Below are 24,292 nucleotides of genomic sequence, written 5' to 3'. Positions count from 1 at the left end.
TAGCTCAAGCTCAAACATGATAATTATTAGGGAGTCAAAACCTTTTCTTCTGAAGAGGTTTCGAATAGAATAGATGTCCTTCAAGGAGTACCTAAGGCTAACTGGGATGGGAACTAGGTATTGATCTGTTGATGAACTTTTCCCTCCCTTTAAGGCGCTTTAACAATTTTATTACGGACAGTAGGTTGTTCGCGCCAAAAATGAGGAACTTACTTTACTATGGATGGTAGGAACTACACTCTGTCAGAAGTGAACTTACTTTACTATTGATGGTAGGAACTACACCCTGTGTCAGAAGTAGTGAACTGTCCTTGTGATTGACATGATTGTGATTCATGATCACAGAACTGGAATTCTTTTCTTCCTCCTTCTGGCGTCGCCTTTGAGGGGGAGTTTTGTAAATCTTCATGAAACCCTTCAGGGGCCTCCTCTCTGTAAATCAAAACATAGTGGTATCAGGAACTGCTGCGGTAGCCTAACGCTAAGTTGCTGTCTAAAATTAGATTAGGTATTAAGAAATGCAGCGATTCTGCAGAAAAGGGAATCGGATTGTCCTTACGATCTTCTAGAAAAATTACCTATCGTACAGAGGGAGGTGTAGGTATGACAGATATAGAAGCAGAAGAGATTGTACTTTATTCTGCAGAAAAGGGAATCGGATTGTCCTTACGATCTTCTAGAAAAATTACCTAGCGTACAGAGGGAGGTGTAGGTATAACAGATATAGAAGCAGAAGAGATTGTACATTTTTCTGCAGAAAAGGGAATCGGATTGTCCTTACGATCTTCTAGAAAAATTACCTAGCGTACAGAGGGAGGTGTAGGTATAACAGATATACATAGAAGCAGAAGAGATTGTAATTTTTTTCCTCATTCTTCAACAACAGTTTTCTAGCAAAATACCTTACAAAGGTCTACTTACCTACCTACGATAACAAGGACCGTATTTTCGAGTGTGCTCTACAAGTCTATATCTACATTCTACATAGAGGCAAAATACCGTACAAATATGTACGTATACATAAAAGTACTAAGTAGTGCTTTAGATTAGACTTTCAGTTTAGAACAATCTGTTAACATTTTAAATATGTGTGTATCTCTAAAGACCCTAGCAGTTATACCGTGACAATGTGTACGATAAAACAGGCCCGGACGTACCATATTTGCTCGGAATGACATCAGGATCTTCATCGCCCACACTGAGCGGGGTGCACATTCTTACCTACCTACGATAACAAGGACCGTATTTTCGAGTGTGCTCTACAAGTCTATATCTACATTCTACATAGAGGCAAAATACCGTACTTTAAGTATTCGGTAATAGGACTCAAGGACTGATTGTAGGTTCAAGTATTCGGTAATAGGACTCAAGGACTGATTGTAGGTTCAAGTATTCGGTAATAGGACTCAAGGACTGATTGTAGGTTCAAGTATTCGGTAATAGGACTCAAGGACTGATTGTAGGTTCAAGTATTCGGTAATAGGACTCAAGGACTGATTGTAGGTTCAAGTATTCGGTAATAGGACTCAAGGACTGATTGTAGGTTCAAGTATTCGGTAATAGGACTCAAGGACTGATTGTAGGTTCAAGTATTCGGTAATAGGACTCAAGGACTGATTGTAGGTTCAAGTATTCGGTAATAGGACTCAAGGACTGATTGTAGGTTCAAGTATTCGGTAATAGGACTCAAGGACTGATTGTAGGTTCAAGTATTCGGTAATAGGACTCAAGGACTGATTGTAGGTTCAAGTATTCGGTAATAGGACTCAAGGACTGATTGTAGGTTCAAGTATTCGGTAATAGGACTCAAGGACTGATTGTAGGTTCAAGTATTCGGTAATAGGACTCAAGGACTGATTGTAGGTTCAAGTATTCGGTAATAGGACTCAAGGACTGATTGTAGGTTCAAGTATTCGGTAATAGGACTCAAGGACTGATTGTAGGTTCAAGTATTCGGTAATAGGACTCAAGGACTGATTGTAGGTTCAAGTATTCGGTAATAGGACTCAAGGACTGATTGTAGGTTCAAGTATTCGGTAATAGGACTCAAGGACTGATTGTAGGTTCAAGTATTCGGTAATAGGACTCAAGGACTGATTGTAGGTTCAAGTATTCGGTAATAGGACTCAAGGACTGATTGTAGGTTCAAGTATTCGGTAATAGGACTCAAGGACTGATTGTAGGTTCAAGTATTCGGTAATAGGACTCAAGGACTGATTGTAGGTTCAAGTATTCGGTAATAGGACTCAAGGACTGATTGTAGGTTCAAGTATTCGGTAATAGGACTCAAGGACTGATTGTAGGTTCAAGTATTCGGTAATAGGACTCAAGGACTGATTGTAGGTTCAAGTATTCGGTAATAGGACTCAAGGACTGATTGTAGGTTCAAGTATTCGGTAATAGGACTCAAGGACTGATTGTAGGTTCAAGTATTCGGTAATAGGACTCAAGGACTGATTGTAGGTTCAAGTATTCGGTAATAGGACTCAAGGACTGATTGTAGGTTCAAGTATTCGGTAATAGGACTCAAGGACTGATTGTAGGTTCAAGTATTCGGTAATAGGACTCAAGGACTGATTGTAGGTTCAAGTATTCGGTAATAGGACTCAAGGACTGATTGTAGGTTCAAGTATTCGGTAATAGGACTCAAGGACTGATTGTAGGTTCAAGTATTCGGTAATAGGACTCAAGGACTGATTGTAGGTTCAAGTATTCGGTAATAGGACTCAAGGACTGATTGTAGGTTCAAGTATTCGGTAATAGGACTCAAGGACTGATTGTAGGTTCAAGTATTCGGTAATAGGACTCAAGGACTGATTGTAGGTTCAAGTATTCGGTAATAGGACTCAAGGACTGATTGTAGGTTCAAGTATTCGGTAATAGGACTCAAGGACTGATTGTAGGTTCAAGTATTCGGTAATAGGACTCAAGGACTGATTGTAGGTTCAAGTATTCGGTAATAGGACTCAAGGACTGATTGCAGGTCCAAGTATTCGGTAATAGTACTCAAGGACTGATTGTAGGTCCAAGTATTCGGTAATAGGACTCAAGGACTGATTGTAGGTCCAAGTATTCGGTAATAGGACTCAAGGACTGATTGCAGGTCCAAGTATTCGGTAATAGGACTCAAGGACTAATTGTAGGTCCAAGTATTCGGTAATAGGACTCAAGGACTGATTGTAGGTCCAAGTATTCGGTAATAGGACTCAAGGACTGATTGTAGGTCCAAGTATTCGATAATAGGACTCAAGGACTGATTGGCCAGCGTAATTAGCTTGTAGGGTAGGACGCCTGCCTCGTAAGCACTAGGCCCTGGGTTCGATTCCAAAACGGGTCGAACTTAGGCTTAACACATAAGGTTCGTTCTCGAAACGGCTGACTGCCTACTATTACCTACTGTGGCCAAATTTTCGTCAGATCAAAATGAACCATTCTTCAGGAAATGTTGGCCTCCAGCCCTCCATGAACGATGTCATTTATGACATTATGTAACCACCATAAATACCACTCATACCAAGGTGAACTTTACTCATCTCCACTAATGACTGTGTTTATCAATTTATTGAAATAAAAAGAAAAATAAATCAAATATCTGGCCTGAACTAGAAATTTCTTCATAAACAAAGTTCAACCTAACTTTTCATTTGACTCGTTTTAATTAGAAAGCTGTCTTTTAAAGAAAGTTCAAACAGCGGAAAGGTGAAAAACAAAGGAAGAGGGGGGGAGGGGGAGGTTGTGGGGGTAATAGGACTCAAGGACTGATTGCAGGTCCAAGTATTCGGTAATAGGACTCAAGGACTGATTGTAGGTCCAAGTATTCGGTAATAAGACTCAAAGACTGATTGGAAACCGTAATTAGCTTGCAGAGCAGGGCGCCTGTCTGGTAAGCACTAGGCCGTGGGTTCGATTCCAAAACGGGTCGAACTTGGGCTTAACACATAAGGTTCGTTATCCCCCCCCCCACCTTTGTACTTACAGAGTTTTCCTTTGACAAAGGTCGGGCATGCTTTTTTTATGTCCCAATTAGTGCTACTTTATGTTTCATTCGTGGAACACATTACAGAGATGTCCATGTTGTTAGGAACCTCTTCGGAGGGAAGCCTTTGGTCTTTTTTTTTGTAATTTTCCCTCGAGAGTTAGAGAGATTTATTTCTTAAAAAAAAAAGTTACGGTATTTTTAGGTTTTTTGGTAACTTATTTGGCGTCTTCCAATTCTTTTGTTCCGAGCCGTACTTCTGTTTTCTGTCTTGTCAAGTAGGTTGGTATGAAAAATTCTCATTGGAAATTTTCTCTCAATGGCTAATTGACTCTCAATGGAACTTTCCTCTCAATGGCTAAACGACTCTCAATGGAACTTTTCTCTCTGAAAGGAACCCATATTCTCAACTTCTTTTGTTCCGAGCCGTACTTCTGTTTTCTGTCTTGTCAAGTAGGTTGGTATGAAAAATTCTCATTGGAAATTTTCTCTCAATGGCAAATTGACTCTCAATGGAACTTTTCTCTCAATGGCTAAATGGCTAAACGACTCTCAATGGAACTTTTCTCTCTGAAAGGAACCCATATTCTCAATAGAACTCCATAGTTTCAAAAGAGGTCCGAATTAATCGAGGTGGGTATTAGAGTGTGGGTAATCGGTACCACCTTACTTGAGTTATTTTTTCATTCTGTTTTCTGTCTTGTCAAGTAGGTTGGTATGAAAAATTCTCATTGGAAATTTTCTCTCAATGGCTAATTGACTCTCAATGGAACTCATATCTCAATGGCTAAATGGCTAAACGACTCTCAATGGAACTTTTCTCTCTGAAAGGAACCCATATTCTCAATAGAACTCCATAGTTTCAAAAGAGGTCCGAATTAATCGAGGTGGGTATTAGAGTGTGGGTAATCGGTACCACCTTACTTGAGTTATTTTTTCATCCTCCTCCTCCTCCTCTATTTCCCACTCTCGATACACAATTCGCATCATGCTCATTATATTTTATAGCCATTTCTCATATGAGTCAGCAATATCTTCGACAGGGAGAAAAAAATAATTGATACAATGTTGCAATGACATTTCAGAAGGTTAGACAAGTGTAGAAAGATCGCCTAATGAGGGTGGTAATTGCCTAGCGAAGCTGATATTAGGATTATTAGGTCAATTAAGTAGCCACCTGGAGTTTTTGAAGTTTTGCTGAAGGAGGCAAGAAGGATGTCCCGTCAGCATGTATAGGTAGCATCTACTGCTGAAAAACCTCGATTTATTGCGTAGGATTAATCGCTTTTTGAAGGGTTCAATAAAACCCACTTTCAGCACTTAATAGATTAATTTTTTCCGGCAGTTTTAATCTCCTCTTTCAATGGGGTTGGTCTTCTCCGAACTCCTAGCCAAGACTCCTAAGGGTAAAATCAGAGTGAAGCGGAGAGCGTAGAGCATAATGTAGATTTTCGCTCTCAGCTCTATGAGGTTTGAATTTGTCACTTTCCTCTATCGTCCCTTCCCTCCGTTCAACTCTCTTTCTAACCGAAGGGAGGGAAAAAATACCAAGCAATCTGCATACTTACTGATGTAATTATTGATAATTTATACTTACAGATATAATTATTGATATATTTGTACTCACTGATATAATTACTGATATACTCACTGATATAATAATTATTGATATACCTACTTATACTTACTGATATACTCACTGATATAATTATTATCGATATATTTATACTTACTGATATAATTATTGGTGACGCCGCGGAAGTAGATCTGATCGAACACCACCGGATCACTCACGCCCTTCGCGTTGATTGCGTACACTTTCACCTGGTAGGTGGCACTAGTGTCGATCCCAAACAGAGCAAATATAGGCGGGCTCCTCGTGGTGGTGACGTTATATTTGGACACGAGGCTGGGGTATTGAAGGAGCTCCATTTGGAAACTCTGGGGGAGGCCGCCATCGAAACTCTCGAGGCATTCGACCTCCAGACCGCTGTCTGTGTAGTTTGTGATGGTGCAGTTCACCAGAGGGAACGGACGGCCTGAAAACACATGGAGAGAGGCTGTAAGTGATGTGTCGTGAGGTAGACCAGACAGGTACACCTGATCAGGTATACCTAACACCTGATGTTCACACACACTATCAGGTAGACCTGATCAGGTGTACCTGTCGCCAGATCTACCTGGAAATAAAATCAGTTCGTACTTCTTAAAAGGCTAATTGCACTGACAGTACTGACACCTTCTACGTGCTCAGATACCCATTCAAGTAGGTGTAGTTTGTGATGGTGCAGTTCACCAGAGGGAACGGACGGCCTGAAAACACATGGAGAGAGGGTGTAAGTGATGTGTCGTGAGGTACACCTGATCAGGTATACCTGATGTCCACACACACTATTAGGTAGACCTGTTTAGGTGTACCTGTCGCCAAATCTACTTGGAAATAAAATCAGTTCGTACTTCTTAAAAGGCTAATTGCACTGACAGTACTGACACCTTCTACGTGCTCAGATACCCATTCAAGTACCCACATAAATTACAACTCAATCTTGAGTCCTAGATGTGATGCAGGTAGTGTATGCGATACCGGCTAGCAGAAAGTGCTAGATGGGGAAGTTTAGGATAAAATTTGATCCGGGCGGACCCCGTGACTTACAAGGCAGACGTGCTACCTTCCAAGGTAACTAGGATGGCCGGTTCGACTATGCAAATTCGCAGCTGTTTGGTTCATCATTGTCTACAGTAAGATGGGTTAAAAGTTTAAAACTTACATTGTGATACCAGGATAACTTGTAGAACTTGGGATTGGACTGGTTTGCAATTCTGCACAGTTTTACTCTTCTAGGAACGGGAAAGGAAATTATTGCGGCGTGAACGACCTGGTATTCCAGAGTTAAAGCGCTTCAAAGGAAAAAAAAAGGAAATTATTTGGAAAGAAAATAGTAATTGGATTGTAGGTTTTACTCTTCTAGGAACGGGAAAGGAAATTATTGCGGCGTGAACGACCTGGTATTCCAGAGTTAAAGCGCCTCAAAGGAAAAAAAAGGAAATTATTTGGAAAGAAAATATTAATTGGATTTTAATCCAACATCGAATCATAAAAAAGTATATCCTCGAATAGATCAGTTGCGGACCTCAGATTTGGATTTTTCCCAACTTTTTACATAGGAATCGACCATTTATTTATAATTTTTACCCATTTGCAACTCCTCCATTCTGAAGAATATCAAGAAAAAACGAATAAATCCTAGGAGGTTAAAAGATAAGATAATTTGTTGAGGTAATAAGATATTTAAGATAATTTCAAAGGCATCACAATTTGCTAAAAGCACGCTCTATGAGTCATAATCTCTAGAAGATTTTGTCAAATGAAGTGTACATATCGTGACTTTGACGTCACGGCATACGCTCCCGTAGGCGATGACGTCACATCAAATGTCCCGAGCAAAGCTCCCTCACAGGCAACGCAATAATGTGTTTGTGCGCATACATTTCTGCGCAGTTCTTTCTGCTCCTCTGCTAACGCGCTTGCATAGTGGCGCTACCTAGCGGACAAAAATAGCAACCAGTTTCGCCTACTTTTTAGGCTTCTTCATGGGAAATGACTCCTGACAGGGGACTGACAAGGGACTAACAAGTAGGCGGATCTCGAGTAAGGTAGAAGACAGTAAAGCAAGTAGGGGAACACGGGACAAAACGGTACCCCACCCTTTTTAGGAGCTAGGAAGTGCTGAGCTCTCTTTGATGAACTAGGAACTATTCCTGCAAGTGTTAGCTTCGTTTTGATCTGTGGTTGATTCTTTTATCCTTTGTTTTCGAAGAGTAAACAGTAATGTTAACAACATTGTCCCGTCAGCATGTATAGGTAGCATCTACTGCTGAAAAACCTCGATTTATTGCGTAGGATTAATCGCTTTTTGAAGGGTTCAATAACACCCACTTTCAGCACTTAATAGATTAATAATTAATCTGTCCATCACGCTCCCCTGACTTACGTAACGTTGTAAAAACGTCCCATTTTTCCCGGCAGTTTCAATCTCCTCTTTCAATGGGGTTGGTCTTCTCCGAACTCCTAGCTAAGACTCCTAAGGGTAAAATCAGAGTGAAGCGGAGAGCGTAGAGCATAACGTAGATTTTCGCTCTCAGCTCTATGAGGTTTGAATTTGTCACTTTCCTCTATCGTCCCTTCCTTCCGTTCATCTAAACCGATCCTGAGATATGATCAATTTTTGATCGCTAAAATCTCCATAAGAAATACACAGAGTGCAGAGACTGCGGGAGAGAATATTTTATACGTACACATGACTTTGAGGGTAACGGGATTACTCATGCCTTTGCCCTCATTATTGGCGGCCAAACACTGGTAGTCCCCGGCAAACTGTTTGGTGATCCCTTGCAGCACCAGGCTGAACTGAGAGACCACTATGCCGCTGCTCATATTCTGATGAATCTCCTGACCCTGTAATGAACATTGTTTATTATTATGACATACTGATAGATTCTGACGTGACTTTGTAAAGATTCATCTTGAAAAGAAGAACACCAGTAACTTATACTCTTCACAGTTGGGGGAGGGGACTTAATAACTGCAAATAAAAATCTATTCTATTCTATTGTTTATGAAGCAACATCAATCAAATGTGTAGGTATATTAGTATAGTAGTACGATTCCGATGATAACGCGCTATTTTGGATTTCCTATGGTTTAGTACAGGCGCTTTTACGTCAAAAGAGTGGAAACGAACTTCAGAAGAGGGGGGGATTCCGAAAGGAAAGTACAAACTAACTTAATATATCTAATCATGTTTATGGGTCATTTTGGCCATGAGAGTCAGAAATGGAACTTTTTATCTGTTGAAGGTACTTTTCTTATTTCAGTGACCAGGAAAGATTTTTTCGTGTGTAATGATAATGACATTTATAAGGATGGAAGAATTTCTTACACGCTACAATTGCGAAATTACCTTTCTTCCCTTCATTGTCCCCTGGTCCTAACGAGAGCGATAACGAGGGAGTTCTATTAATAGAAAGAAAGTAAAAAATCATGGAGAAGGAACGAATAAAATAAATATCCACGGAAAGATAAAAATGAAATTTATTTTGTTCTATTTTTTCTCCCTCTATTATTTTTTCCCTCCTTATTGATACAGAAATTCCCGTTCGTACGCCTAATGGTTTAACTTTGGACGTAAGGAAGTCATAAATGTGAAGAAAATGGGAAGTTTTTTTCTCCTTCTCATTTTCCTCCCTTATGGCACTGGAAATTACTTTTCTTTTGTGTTATTTTTAGTTTCTTGTTACTTTTTCGCCCAGTATCGAAACGTACACAATAGCCCCAGTGTTGTTTATCGGAGAAGTCATGTTATGGAAGAATTAAAGTTGAAAGTAATGGACGCTATGGGATGAGAAGAAGAAATGGGAATAGGGGGGTTAATCTTTCGTTTATTGACCCATTTGCAGAGGTCATAGGGGGCTTTTACTTTTATATACCTAATCATTTTTTGATATTTCCTTGGAAATAAAGGAATAGGGGGGTTAATCTTTCGTTTATTGACCCATTTGCAGAGGTCATAGGGGGCTTTTACTTTTATATACCTAATCATTTTTTGATGTTTCCTTGGAAATAAAATCAGTTCGTACTTCTTAAAAGGCTAATTGCACTGACAGTTCTGACACCTTTTACGTGCTCAGATGCCCATTCAAGTACCCACATAAATTACAACTCAATCTTGAGTCCTAGATGTGATGTAGGTAGTGTATGCGATACCGGCTAGCAGAAAGTGCTAGATGGGGAAGTTTAGGATAAAATTTGATCCGGGCGGACCCCGTGACTTACAAGGCAGACGTGCTACCTTCCAAGGTAACTAGGCTAGCCGGTTCGACTATGCAAATTCGCAGCTGTTTGGTTCATCATTGTCTAAAGTAAGATGGGTTAAAACTTACATTGTGATACCAGGATAACTTGTAGAACTTGGGATTGGACTGAACATTGCATTCGAAATAGACATCATCCCCTTCCTTGATATCTTCAGGATTCAGTGTGGACCCCATCCTGAGGGTGACATTGGGGGCGTCTGAAATAACAGGAAACGATACATTAGATACATTATTGTACATGTAACTGGACAGTAGCAGTAAACATCCGTACTTCGATATGTACCTATTGTGTGTTGTGTGAAATAGGCACAATAATGTTTAATGCATAAAAAAGCACCTGGTAGGCACAAGAAAAGCAAATACGGATGGTTGGACAATAGGAGTAGAGGTATTGTAAGGTCGAGAGTCGCTAGAAGTAATAAATTATTCAAAAGGAACATGGGGGCCCGGTAAAAATGAAATTCAATGCAAATATAACTGAAAAGTCCTTTACTCCATCAGTCTAAACAAGGTCTCATATCTGGAACATCTCTTAGGTATACTTCGTGTAAATCTGGCCTAAAGGTTCTCGGTTACAGGGCTAAAAAAACCTTTAAGTAAGCATATTTGTGTAATTCAAGCAGTGAATATTTTGAGTAGATTCAAGAAAAACACAAAGTAAGGGGTAATGATTGTTTTCAGCTAGCACGTCTGGAACTAATTTTGAAAGGTACAGACGTACAGACCCAAGTACCTGTAGAAATACACTGAGAGCAAAAGAGAGAAGAGAAGCGATGGAGAGGTCAAAGGGGAGAAAAACACGAGAGCAAAAGGAGACACGGAAAGAGTGGTAAAGGAAAGAAGGAAAGTGATGCATGGATTGTGGTTGAACCTCAGACACCTCCACAGGTCGAGAGTCGCTAGAAGTAATAAATTATTCAAAAGGAACATGGGGGCCCGGTAAAAATGAAATTCAATGCAAATATAAAAAAAAAGTATTCCCCATACAATTGTTTGTACATACATTTAATTAAAGGCCGCGCAACCACTGTCCTGTATGAACCACAGTCCGCCTAACAGAATATAGAAATGAAAATGTATATCTATGTAGTTCTAGATAGACAGGAGACTCCAGAAGGTCCCTTGTAAATACAATGCCTGGTACTATGTTAGCTAAATTTCCTTTAGAGATAAGCTATTCATTTTAGATTAGGTATTCAGCAATAAAGTGATAATGAACAAAATAATAATGTTTGGTGGATGTGCCAAAGTCACAAGTCAAAATTAAGGAAAAAAAAAAAAAAAAAAAAATCACCTCTAAAGGAGTTTTAACAATTAGCTAATAGACATCAAGATTTGTAAACAGTATTTCGAAGGCATTAGACCTCATTCCGCGGTTTGATCCACATAAGGATACGGATACAGTGGTCTTACACGAAAAAAAAAAAAAAAAAAAAAAAGTCCATGAAAATTTACTAACATAAAAAGAAGTCCGAATTACCTACTGCATTTTCAATTAACCCATATGAAATTCCTAGTTCCTACCCCCACATTGACTGTCGGCTAGCAGTCATTATATCTGAAAAGAGTACTAAGGCAGGTACTAGGTAGCAATTATTTATTCAAAGTTATCAAGGTCAGGATAATTTTATAGTCAGCCTAGCATTTTGCCTTCGTCCCCCTTCTTTTTAATTCGAAAACTGAATGTAGGGGATATACAGCGTGTTGGTCAACTGCACCAAATAGTGGACTCGTCCACCAAGTAAAAACAAAGCAAAAAAATACCATTTATTTTCATAGGTACTGATAAGTACGAGTATTTAAGTCCTTCTTGAAAAGTGAAAGATAAAATAAACTAGATATGTCTTCTACGAGTATGACTTCTATCTGATGTACCTACACAAAAATAAATTGAATGAACGCCTGGATTCTTATTAAGTATGCAATGTGCAATACAGTTTGCATTGGAATTTTGTCATCTCCACTATTTACTGATTTGAACTCCCCTACATTTGGTTTACTTAACTTAGGTACCACGCGAGTTTTTGCCTTCGTCCCCCTTCTTTTTAATTCGAAAACTGAATGTAGGGGATATACAGCGTGTTGGTCAACTGCACCAAATAGTGGACTCGGCCACCAAATAAAAGCAAAGCAAAAAAAAAATACCATTCATTTTCATAGGTAGGTACTGATAAGTACGAGTATTTATGTCCTTCTTGAAAAGTCAAAGATAAAATAAACCAGATATGTCTTCTACGAGTATGACTTCTATCTGATGTACCTACACAAATTCAAATTGAATGAACGCCTGGATTCTTATTAAGTATGCAATGTGCAATACAGTTTGCATTGTAATTTTGCCATCTCCACTATTTACTGATTTGAACTCCCCTACATTTGGTTCACTTAACTTAGGTAGGTACCACGCGAGTTAATTTTTCATCACTGCACACCCATTGGAATCGCCATTTTTTTTTCCATGTTTGCTATTCCATTTGGACTCAAGGTACCTGGAAGTTTTTTGTCCAGTGGTCACAGTAGTTATAACATCAGGGTGGTCTTTTATTTATCTAACCAGTGCTTCTCAACTCGAGGACCATCAAATTTTGCAATTCTGCACAGTATTACTCTTCTAGGAACGGGAAAGGAAATTATTGCGGCGTGAACGACCTGGTATTCCAGAGTTAAAGCGCCTCAAAGGAGGTTTTTCTCTTCTTCACAACTGAGCAGTCCCGAAGGAATACAAATTTTTTAAACAATCTTGTTTCAACGTTTACGTTCTACTTTGCCGACCTGTCTGGAGTGCTCTGGACCCTCTAAACTCTCTTTGGATCCTCAAAATTGTTCCCTCTTTCCCTTGTGCCCTATTTATTCCCCCGCTATCGGTCTCGATCCAATTTCTATCCACAGGTTATAATTTCATCCCTTTTTCATCGCCCTATATCTGCTTATTTACCCTTCCAATAATGTCCCCTTTCTTATTACATTTCCCTTTTTCCCTCGGACGGACGCCCAAATTTAAAACTCTCTCCCTTTCGTCCCCTCTCCTATGAAATGCCTTCCCTCTTCCTTCCAATTAACCGAGGAGACTTTCTCTCTCTTCCTACCGCCTTCCCTATGAAACTCTCCCTCTTTTTCTCCCCTATAATGTCTGATAGTACCTCCCTCCAGTAAAGTTTTGACCTTTTCGTTCATCTCAGAGCTCTCTGAATTTAATATTTATGGCTTATCATCCCCAACCACGCTGACCACAGCTAACCGAGGAAATGGTTAAGGGAGGACTCCTAATCTGAAGGTCGCTGAATGGGGGAGACAGACGAGAAATTTTTGAGGCCTGAAAAGTTTTTTTATTATTGTTGTTCTTTTCCATCGTCTTCTTTTCGCCATTGTGCGTTGGGAAGAATGGGATAAGGAGAGAGTAGAGGGCATTGACATTTTCAACCTCAGAGATCGGATCTCCAAAAGTTGGCAATTTTTTTTTACGCCCCCCCCTCCTAAAACATTAGACATCAGACTAGCATCAGGCATCAGGCTTTTCCCACAAGGTGTTGGTGTTAGACGACAAGAGACAACAATAAATTCTAATAGAAACTCAAGTATTTATTCGTATTAAGTGCTTTTTCTCATTCCTAAATTACTGGTAATGTGACTACATGGTGTTCCATTTCGCCAGTCTCCATAAAACACCACGTAACTTCCTATTCCTCTGATACTGATAGGGGATAAGTGTACATGTGTACAAATTTACAAAATTGATGATAGTGAACATTCGCGAGCTGTCATACTGTCGAAAGGATTTTCTCCTGGAAATTTCATCCTGGATGTAAAATAAGTTGGGAACGGCTGTATTAATGTTTTCATTGCGTGAAATGCAACCCACAATAGTGGCTTTATTATCCCCAGGGAAATAATCCCCCAGTGTCGCGGTTGTGGGGGTGCGGCCGTGATGAATGTGAGTCTCAATAGAGCAGTGTCGTAGATCAGAGAACTTTCTCATCTTCTTCTTTTTACATACTGATAGATTCTGACGTAACTTTGTTCACTTTGTGAAGATTGTGAAAGAAGAACACCAGTAACTTATACTCTTCTCCCCCAACATAGAAACTCAAGTATTTATTCGTATTAAGTGCTTTTTCTCATTCCTAAATTACTGGTAATGTGACTACATGGTGTTCCATTTCGCCAGACTCCATAAAACACCACGTAACTTCTTATTCCTCTGATACTGATAGGGGACCATAAAAAATTCATGAACTTGATCTGGGCTAACGACCTGACAGTTTGAAAACCACTACTCTATCCCTTTTTCTCTTTATTCTAATCCTCAACACTATTACAAAAGAGCCAACGGAGCAAGACAACAGGGGAAGCAACATCTTCGTGATACAATTATCACACAGTCTCTCTAAATTGGATTAAAAATAATGAAAAATGGAAGAGAGAGAGAGAAGCAACATCCTCGTGATACAATTATCACACAGTCTCTCTAAATTGGATTAAAAATAATGAAAAATGGAAACAGGGGAAGCAACATCCTCGTGATACAATTATCACACAGTCTCTCTAAATTGGATTAAAAATAATGAAAAATGGAAGAGAGAGAGAGAAAAAAAACTAAGAGGAAGTGGAAAGGAAGATAGAAAAGACCTTGGGGGCTTGCTCATTATTTTCGTTATATGGTGCATTATGTATGAAGATGACGAGCAGAAAAAAAGAGGTTCACAATTCGAAGAAGGAAAGTCATTATTTTCGTTATATGGTGCATTATGTATGAAGATGACGAGCAGAAAAAAAGAGGTTCACAATTCGAAGAAGGAAAGAAAAAAAAAGAGCATAAAAAAAGCTCTCTCGGAGGGTACAAAAAATGAAAGGCGTCCTCCCGTAATTATACATTTTAAGACGGGAGCATTGTGGTGGGAAAATCGCACAGTGTTTTCGCTTTAATTGAAGCATTTTTCATTACGGGGAGCTAGCGATCACTGAACCACGTCGCGGCGTCGCGTCATTTGGGGCAATCACCCTACAACTTGTGCTGCAGGAAGTTGTCTGGGTTCGCAGATTCTTAACTGGACAGGACATCACCGTCAGGAACATTTTATGAGACTAGCTGTAGCGAGATGCATTCAATTTTCTGAGAACAACAACTTAGAAGCTGATTTCAATTCCAACGGAAAAGGCGACCGCAGATACTTAACTGGACAGGACATCACCGTCAGGAACATTTTATGAGACTAGCTGTAGCGAGATGCATTCAATTTTCTGAGAACAAGGTAGAAGCTGATTTCAATTCCAACGGAAAAGGCGATACGTGAAGCATACCAACCGAAAAGGTGCCATGACAAAAGGGAAAGTCGGTAAGCCTCAATCTTAAATATTCTTAATCTAGACAACAATCTTTAATGGTTCTAAGAAAAGACTAGCAAAATAGGGATTAAAGAACCTATAAAACAGGGCTGCCCAACCGGTCGATCGCGGATTGGTGTTCAAGTTGTTCGCGACTAGCACACCCTGCAGCAGTGTTTGAACCTGGCAATATCATCTTACACACCTGATTACTCCAAACTTGGGATCGAATTCAGAGTCAAGATTCTCATTAGGTAAGTCGATCGCAAGACTGTATTTAAAATTCAAGTCGATCTTTCTCTGAAAAGATTGATCACCCCAGCTATAAAACAATGTGGGACAACGTATCCCTTTAGTCTCACTATCGAGCTTGCTGTACTCTTCACTATTTGCGAGAAAGCAAAATGAATGAGATTACGTACAATATTATTATTGCTATGCTTCCGAGATTATCATACACAATAACATAGAACTCCATACACATAATAAGAGGAGAAAGAGAGAGAAAATTACCTCCAGTTTAACAGTAGCTAATGTGAATATCAAGATAAACAGACGCAAGAATGGTAGCGAGATGCATTCAATTTTCTGAGAACAACAACTTAGAAGCTGATTTCAATTCCAACGGAAAAGGCGACACGTGAAGCATACCAACTACCAACCGAAAAGGTGCCGTGAAGGGAAAGTCGGTAAGCCTCAATCTTAAATATTCTTAATCTAGACAATAATCTTTAATCACCCCAACACGTTCACAATAGATCTTTCTCTGTATTTAAAATTCAAGTCAATCTTTCTCTGAAAAGATTGATCACCCCAGCTATAAAACAATGTGGGACAACGTATCCCTTTAGTCTCACTATCGAGCTTGCTGTACTCTTCACTATTTGCGAGAAAGCAAAATGAATGAGATTACGTACAATATTATTATTGCTATGCTTCCGAGATTATCATACACAATAACATAGAACTCTCATACACATACACATAATAAGAGGAGAAAGAGAGAGAAAATTAACTCCAGTTTAACAGTAGCTAATGTGAATATCAAGATAAACAGACGCAAGAATGAATGTCATATCATGAATGTCACAAACATGAACGTCATAGAAAACACATGAATGTCACGGACAGCATTCACTGGTGTGAATGTCACAAGAGACACATGAACGTTGACATTAAGCGTTCCGGGAGGCCAGGAAGAGTCAAGATATCGAAGCGTAAGTAAAAAAGAAATTAGAAAGCACATTAACCCTTTTTGAGCCAATGTGACGAGAACGTACCGAAAAGTTTTCGGTTTCCAACAGTGAGGTACCTAGTACCTAAAACCATTAGAAGTACTTTGTTTCTGACAGTATATGAACATGAATAGGGTAAGTAAAAGAAGTGCTTATCTACTAATTTTCTCTCTAAAGATAACACTTACTAACACATTTAACATTTTAATTATAACGACCCAACTAAGTCTTATGATCAAAGAGAACATCTTGTTTGTAAAGCACCTAAAGTAAACTAGCAGATAGTTGTAAATTTATGTAGGTCAGGAGAAGAGGAGGGAGCAGGAAAATTGGAGCACAAGAGAAATGGGAGGGAGAGGAAGAAGGAAAAGGTAAAACAGAAAAGGGAAGAGGGAAAGGGAGAGAGACCGGGAGGAAGAAGTAAAAGGTAAAAGAGAGAAGGAATAGGGGAGAAATGAAGGGAGAGAGGTCAGAGAAAACATGATTGATATCCAAAGAAGAGTCATGAATGTCAAAGGGGAACACTTCAAGAATGACATCTCTACCTATCAAACTCTTAAAGATTATCACAAAATTTCCTAATTGGAGGATTTGATATACATATTAATATTACCAATAGAACAACTCAGAAAAAGAACACCTCAATCTTGTCATTTAAATATAACAAAATGTGTCATTTTGGATATATTGTACATTTTCTTATGCTTTTGGGCTGGATAATCATGTAGGGATATCATCAAGATTAAAGGTGATAATAATTTAATAATTAATTCAAACGAAAAGACAAATAGAGTACAAGGTGAGGTGGATTACTTGGTTTAAAGGTTTCTGGCTTTTCTGCCTTTGGGTAACGAATAAATCATCACAAAGGTAAGGGTGCAGTAGATGTGGCAACAGTATGACGTATTAGAATGACGAAAAAATTTGCAAATAAATGAACAATGATACATGTCCTAATTCGACGTCTAATAAACCACTATACTTTCAACTGGTTGTACGTACAGTCACTTTCCACGGTTGACTACTGGAATTTATATATATATATATCCAAACAATATTCCCTTTTCCCCTCTCTTCGCTTTTCTCCCTTTTCCCCTCTTCGCTTTTCTCTTTATCCCTTCATATATTTTTGCACACGATAAGAGGGAGAGACATGGAGTGGAGAAGGGATACGCTACTTTCATTACTTTCTCATTCTCAAATTCCCTTCTACTCTCTCCTCCTCTTCTTCTTCTTATTCTGCTTCATTTCTTCTTCTTCTACTTCTACTTCATCTCTTCTTTTTCTTCATCATCTCTTCTTCTTCATCTCTGCTCCCTCTTCTTCTTACTTCTCCTCCTCCTTTTCTTCTTCTTCTTCTTCGTCTTCCTTTTTCTTTCTCTCTTCTTTCTGCCTCACCAGCGACTTCGGGAATTTCGAAATCTCATTTCAAGTTCGAGATTCAAATTTCATGCGATGAAAGCTTCTCCCCCTCCGCCGTGTGTCGCGAGAGAGAAGAAGATCATCTCGCATGTCCTCTAGGCACTGAAGACAATCTAAACTTTTTGACTCTGAGTATAAGCACATGTCTGATGGAGCTGACACTCTGACAGCTAGACAACACTGTAAATACCAGTCTACTTATGTGACATAGCCAACCTCAATGGTGTAGTGGGCCCCTCCGCCGTGTGTCGCGAGAGAGAAGAAGATCATCTCGCATGTCCTCTAGGCACTGAAGACAATCTAAACTTTTTGACTCTGAGTGTAAGCACATGTCTGATGGAGCTGACACTCTGACAGCTAGACAACACTGTAAATACAAGTCTACTTATGTGACATAGCCAACCTCAATGGTGTAGTGTAGTGGGCCGGTATGAATGATTTAATGAAGGTGAAAGAGCGCAACATTGGAAATACCAGTTTATTTTTGTCACATCACTGGAACTAAGCAATATCGGGGAGCTGAATGAAACCAGGATCTCGGGATTGCTCGGCAAAACTCGGACGCACGTGCAATATTTTTCTCTCTCTCTCTCTCTCTTCGGATTTATTTTTTAAGACTAAAATAACTAAGTAGGTACTTACTTACATTTTTGCCCCTAGATAGCCATCGCCCCCTTTATTGCTCCTTTTATTGATCGCCCCCCATATCGCCCCCTAAGGCTTCATCGCCCCCATGAAAATCTCCATCGCCCCCCAAGGGGGCGATATCGCCCAGGTTGGGAAACACTGGATTAGACTAATTGGAACACTTCTAAAAACATTTCCTTACCCTGGAATTCTAGGAAAATATTAATCTATCTAGACTCTAATATACCAAGTGATGCAATGTATGAACCTGGGGATGCAACAGCAGGGAAAATCCTCTGTTAATCTCTACTCTAATACATAATTTTGTATTTCCAGGAAGTCTGGAGAACGAAAGTATGTAGAATAACCCAAACAGGTAGATATTCTACAGATTATACAAGGAGCAACCTCGGAAGAAAAAAGATCTTGTTTTTAAAGAGGCTTTTGATAGAGGTAACTGCAAGGCCTTATCGTCCCGAAAGCGAGAGAAGGAACACAGGATAGGAGAAAGCCAGCCGTTCCGACAACGAACCTTACCCGTTTAGGATAAAATCCGCCCCGGACGGGAATCTAACCCCCGACCTAGCGCTTAAATCTTACAAGGCAGACGAGATAGGACAATTCAGGGCCCTCCAACAACCAATCAACCGCCAAATTTATAGTCTAACGGAATCAATCAGCTGCCAAAGTTATAGTCTAGCTGTCTAGCATAAATACAGAGCGTCTATTCATCACAGCTATTTTAAATTATGGCGCGCCCTGTATTTTATTGCTCAAAGGTTGGATGGAATTTTAATCTTAACGAGATGAATGGGAGGAGGGGAGGTGGAGGGGAGAGTGTGAGATATGGATCCGATGAGAGGGGAGGGGGCTTGCTCTTCCACCATTTGACTATGCACCTGCTACTGATACTATAAATGGGTATTAGGAGTAACTTTTTACGGCTTTTACCCCTCCCCTCCCAGACTGCGTCAAAAGGGTAATACCTAATGGCGGATAGATTAGTGGCGGAAAACTTTATTTTATGATACATTCACCCTTTGGATATACATAGGTACCTAACCATAAGTTATGGGTCCACCATTGGATATACACACAAGTTATGGGACTGTACCCTTGGATATACCCATAAGCTATGGGTCTGTACCCTTGGGTATACCAACATAAGTTATGGGTCTACCATTCGATAGACCTACAAGTTATGGGTCTGTACCCTTGGATATACCCATAAGTTATGGGTCTGTACCCTTGGGTATACCCACATAAGTTATGGGTCTACCATTCGATAGACCTACAAGTTATGGGACTGTACCCTTGGATATACCCATAAGTTATGGGTCTGTACCCTTGGATATACCCACATAAGTTATGGGTGTACCATTCGATAGACCCACAAGTTATGGGTCCACGATTGGATAGACCCACAAATTATGGGTCTACATATACTCATTGGATATACTCACAAGTTATGGGTCTACATTTACCCATTGGATAGACCCATAAGTTCTGGGTCTACCATTGGATTTACCCACAAGTTACGTTCTCAAGGTAACGTTCTCATTCTGATTTAATATTTGGAGCACGAAAACTTGTTCCTCTTCATGTTACGAGTAGGTATGTCGAAAATTGATTTGAAAGACAAGGATAAGCTTTTTACAATCAGACTTCAAAATAAGCGTTGTAAAAGAAGCGTATAAAAGTCAAACGGCAATAAAACATCTCAGATAAGTACCTACGTATCATCTTCGTTATTGGATGAAAACAGTTGTAACTCAAAACTTCCCCGAAAGTTTTGCTCTGAACTCTTGGCCTTACAACCTAGGCTTTCCCCCTCTCATCTCTCCTCCTTTCTAACCTCCCCTCCATTTCACCTCTCTCTCCCTTTCACCTCTTTCTTCTCCCCTCCCCTCCTCCTCTCACCACTCTTTTTTTCCCTCCCCTCTAATCCTCACCTCTTCGTCTTGGTTTTTCTCTTCTTCACAACTGAGCAGTCCCGAAGGAATACAAATTTTTTAAACAATCTTGTTTCAACGTTTACGTTCTACTTTGCCGACCTGTCTGGAGTGCTCTGGACCCTCTAAACTCTCTTTGGATCCTCAAAATTGTTCCCTCTTTCCCTTGTGCCCTATTTATTCCCCCGCTATCGGTCTCGATCCAATTTCTATCCACAGGTTATAATTTCATCCCTTTTTCATCGCCCTATATCTGCTTATTTACCCTTCCAATAATGTCCCCTTTCTTATTACATTTCCCTTTTTCCCTCGGACGGACGCCCAAATTTAAAACTCTCTCTCCCTTTCTTCCCCTCTCCTATGAAATGCCTTCCCTCTTCCTTCCACTTAACCGAGGAGACTTTCTCTCTCTTCCTCCCGCCTTCCCTATGAAACTCTCCCTCTTTTTCTCCCCTATAATGTCTGATAGTCCCTCCCTCCAGTAAAGTTTTGACCTTTTCGTTCATCTCAGAGCTCTCTGAATTTAATATTTATGGCTTATCATCCCCAACCACGCTGACCACAGCTAACCGAGGAAATGGTTAAGGGAGGACTCCTAATCTGAAGGTCGCTGAATGGGGGAGACAGACGAGAAATTTTTGAGGCCTGAAAAGTTTTTTTATTATTGTTGTTCTTTTCCATCGTCTTCTTTTCGCCATTGTGCGTTGGGAAGAATGGGATAAGGAGAGAGTAGAGGGCATTGACATTTTCACCCTCAGAGATCGGATCTCCAAAAGTTGGCAATTTTTTTTACGCCCCCCTCCCCCCCCCCCTCCTAAAACATTAGACATCAGACTAGCATCAGGCATCAGGCTTTTCCCACAAGGTGTTGGTGTTAGACGACAAGAGACAACAATAAATTCTAATAGAAACTCAAGTATTTATTCGTATTAAGTGCTTTTTCTCATTCCTAAATTACTGGTAATGTGACTACATGGTGTTCCATTTCGCCAGTCTCCATAAAACACCACGTAACTTCCTATTCCTCTGATACTGATAGGGGATCATAAAAAATTCATGAACTTGATCTGGGCTAACGACCTGACAGTTTGAAAACCACTACTCTATCCCTTTTTCTCTTTATTCTAATCCTCAACACTATTACAAAAGAGCCAACGGAGCAAGACAACAGGGGAAGCAACATCTTCGTGATACAATTATCACACAGTCTCTCTAAATTGGATTAAAAATAATGAAAAATGGAAGAGAGAGAGAAAAAAAAACTAAGAGGAAGTGGAAAGGAAGATAGAAAAGACCTTGGGGGCTTGCTCATTATTTTCGTTATATGGTGCATTATGTATGAAGATGACGAGCAGAAAAAAAGAGGTTCACAATTCGAAGAAGGAAAGAAAAAAAAAAGCATAAAAAAAGCTCTCTCGCGAGGGTACAAAAAATTGAAAGGGCGTCTCGCCGTAATTATACATTTTAAGACGGGAGCCATTGTGGTGCCGGAAATCGCACAGTGTGTTTTCGCTTTAATAGAAAGGACATTTTTTCATTTAACCGGGAAGGCTAGCGATTCACTGAACCAGCGTCGCGGCGTCGCGTCAATTTTGGGGCAATCACCTAACCTTACAACTTTGTGCTGCAGGAAAGTTGTCTGGGTTCGCAGATCTTAACTGGACAGCGACATCACCGTCAGAAGAACATATGTTATGAGACTAGACCTTGTAGGCGAAGATGCATTCAAATTTTCTGAAGAAACAAACAACCTTAGAAGTCTGATTTCAATCTCACCAACGGAAAGGCAGCGACACGTGAAGTATAACCAATCAACGTGAAGCATACCAACCGAAAAGGTGCCATGACAAAAGGGAAAGTCGGTAAGCCTCAATCTTAAATATTCTTAATCTAGACAATAATATTTAATGGTTCTAAGAAAAGACTAGCAAAATAGGGATTAAAGAACCTATAAAACAGGGCTGCCCAACCGGTCGATCGCGGATTGATTTCAAGTTGTTTGCGACCAGCACACCCTGCAGCAGTGTTTGAACCTGGCAATATCATCTTACACACCTGATTACTCCAAACTTGGGATCAAATTCAGAGTCAAGATTCTCATTAGGTAAGTCGATCGCAAGACTGTATTTAAAATTCAAGTCAATCTTTCTCTGAAAAGATTGAGATCGAATTCAGAGTCAAGATTCTCATTAGGTAAGTCGATCGCAAGACTGTATTTAAAATTCAAGTCGATCTTTCTCTGAAAAGATTGAGCACCCCAGCTATAAAACAATGTGGGACATCGTATCCCTTTCGTCTCACTATCGAGCTTGCTGTACTCTTCACTATTTGCGAGAAAGCAAAATGAATGAGATTACGTACAATATTATTATTGCTATGCTTCCGAGATTATCATACACAATAACATAGAACTCTCATACACATACACATAATAAGAGGAGAAAGAGAGAGAAAATTAACTCCAGTTTAACAGTAGCTAAAGTGAATATCAAGATAAACAGACGCATAGTCTCACTATCGAGCTTGCTGTACTCTTCACTATTTGCGAGAAAGCAAAATGAATGAGATTACGTACAATATTATTATTGCTATGCTCCCGAGATTATCATACACAATAACATAGAACTCTCATACACATAATAAGAGGAGAAAGAGAGAGAAAATTAACTCCAGTTTAACAGTAGCTAATGTGAATATCAAGATAAACAGACGCATGAATGAATGTCACAAACATGAACGTCATAGAAAACACATGAATGTCACGGACAGCATTCACTGGTGTGAATGTCACAAGAGACACATGAACGTTGACATTGAGCGTTCCGGGAGGCCAGGAAGAGTCAAGATATCGAAGCGTACGACCCAACTAAGTCTTATGATCAAAGAGAACATCTTGTTTGTAAAGCACCTAAAGTAAACTAGCAGATAGTTGTAAATTTATGTAGGTTAGGAGAAGAGGAGGGAGCAGGGAAATTGGAGCACAAGAGAAATGGGAGGGAGAGGAAGAAGGAAAAGGTAAAACAGAAAAGGGAGAGAGACCGGGAGGAAGAAGTAAAAGGTAAAAGAGAGAAGGAATAGGGGAGAAATGAAGGGAGAGAGATCAGAGAAAACATGATTGATATCCAAAGAAGAGTCATGAATGTCAAAGGGGAACACTTCAAGAATGACATCTCTACCTATCAAACTCTGAAAGATTATCACAAAATTTCCTAATTGGAGGATTTAGTGAAAAGCTCTTTTTTCAATTCCGTGACATGAATATGCAAAAGCAATTTATGATCACGAAAATACAAACTGAACGACGGAAAAAAAAAGGCGGGATACGAAGAATAGGAAGACGGACGAGTAGAGGAGGAAGACAAAGGAGAAAGAACAAGAAAGAAGAGGGAAATTGAAGAGGAAATGCTGGGAGAACTATCAGGCCAGGAGAAGGGAAAGATGAAGAGATAATAGAAAAATAACCAAAAAGAAGACATGCATGAACGAAGAAGAAGGCGGTGAAAGAAGAGGAAGAGAGAAACAAGTGAAGCAGAATCCGGTTAGGGGATAAATGCTAAGGAGGGAGAAGAACACAAGTAACCAGTAATTTGGAAACATAAATTCAGAAAACAAATAACAAACATTGTAAATAATTCATTAGGAGTTTAGACCAGTGGCGAGTTGCTTCTTACTTCAAGATGGAATGATAATGGAGGCTTGAAATTTATTGCTCCAACAAGCCTGAAACATAAACCTATTCCTATACAACATAGGCATGTAGGTAAGTACGTACATTTGTTTCGGAAATCGCATCCTTGTCACATTTGACAGCTGCATACCAAATTTCAAGCCTCCAGCTCTAACCGTTCTCGAGATATTTTGTTTACAGACAGACAGACGGACGG

The 24,292-nt window shown here is 39.7% G+C and overlaps 1 protein-coding gene and 1 long non-coding RNA gene across 2 annotated transcripts in view; both read right to left on the bottom strand.

The window, feature by feature from the left end:
- Nucleotides 1–361: 361 nt before the first annotated feature.
- LOC113467455 lies at nucleotides 362–1,216 on the bottom strand. The gene is made up of 2 exons (XR_003391526.1): nucleotides 1,158–1,216; nucleotides 362–432 (listed from the first exon to the last, which is right to left on the bottom strand). It is a non-coding gene; the product is annotated as an uncharacterized LOC113467455 (long non-coding RNA).
- Nucleotides 1,217–5,323: 4,107 nt separating this feature from the next.
- Nucleotides 5,324–24,292, bottom strand: part of LOC103509256 (synaptogenesis protein syg-2-like) — a 38,651-nt gene continuing 19,682 nt past the window's right edge. Inside the window, exons 7-10 of the mRNA XM_026823643.1 lie at nucleotides 9,917–10,047; nucleotides 8,273–8,432; nucleotides 5,710–6,036; nucleotides 5,324–5,376 (exon numbers count right to left, since the gene is read on the bottom strand). Coding sequence (XP_026679444.1) covers nucleotides 5,324–5,376; nucleotides 5,710–6,036; nucleotides 8,273–8,432; nucleotides 9,917–10,047 — 671 coding nt within the window. The remainder of the gene's footprint in view (nucleotides 5,377–5,709; nucleotides 6,037–8,272; nucleotides 8,433–9,916; nucleotides 10,048–24,292) is intronic.

This window comes from Diaphorina citri, unplaced genomic scaffold (genome assembly GCF_000475195.1).
Source record: "Diaphorina citri unplaced genomic scaffold, Diaci psyllid genome assembly version 1.1 scaffold479, whole genome shotgun sequence".
Classification (NCBI taxonomy): domain Eukaryota; kingdom Metazoa; phylum Arthropoda; class Insecta; order Hemiptera; family Psyllidae; genus Diaphorina; species Diaphorina citri.
The sequence above is the reverse complement of the archived record's forward strand: the minus strand, read 5'-3'. Positions and strand labels throughout refer to the sequence as shown.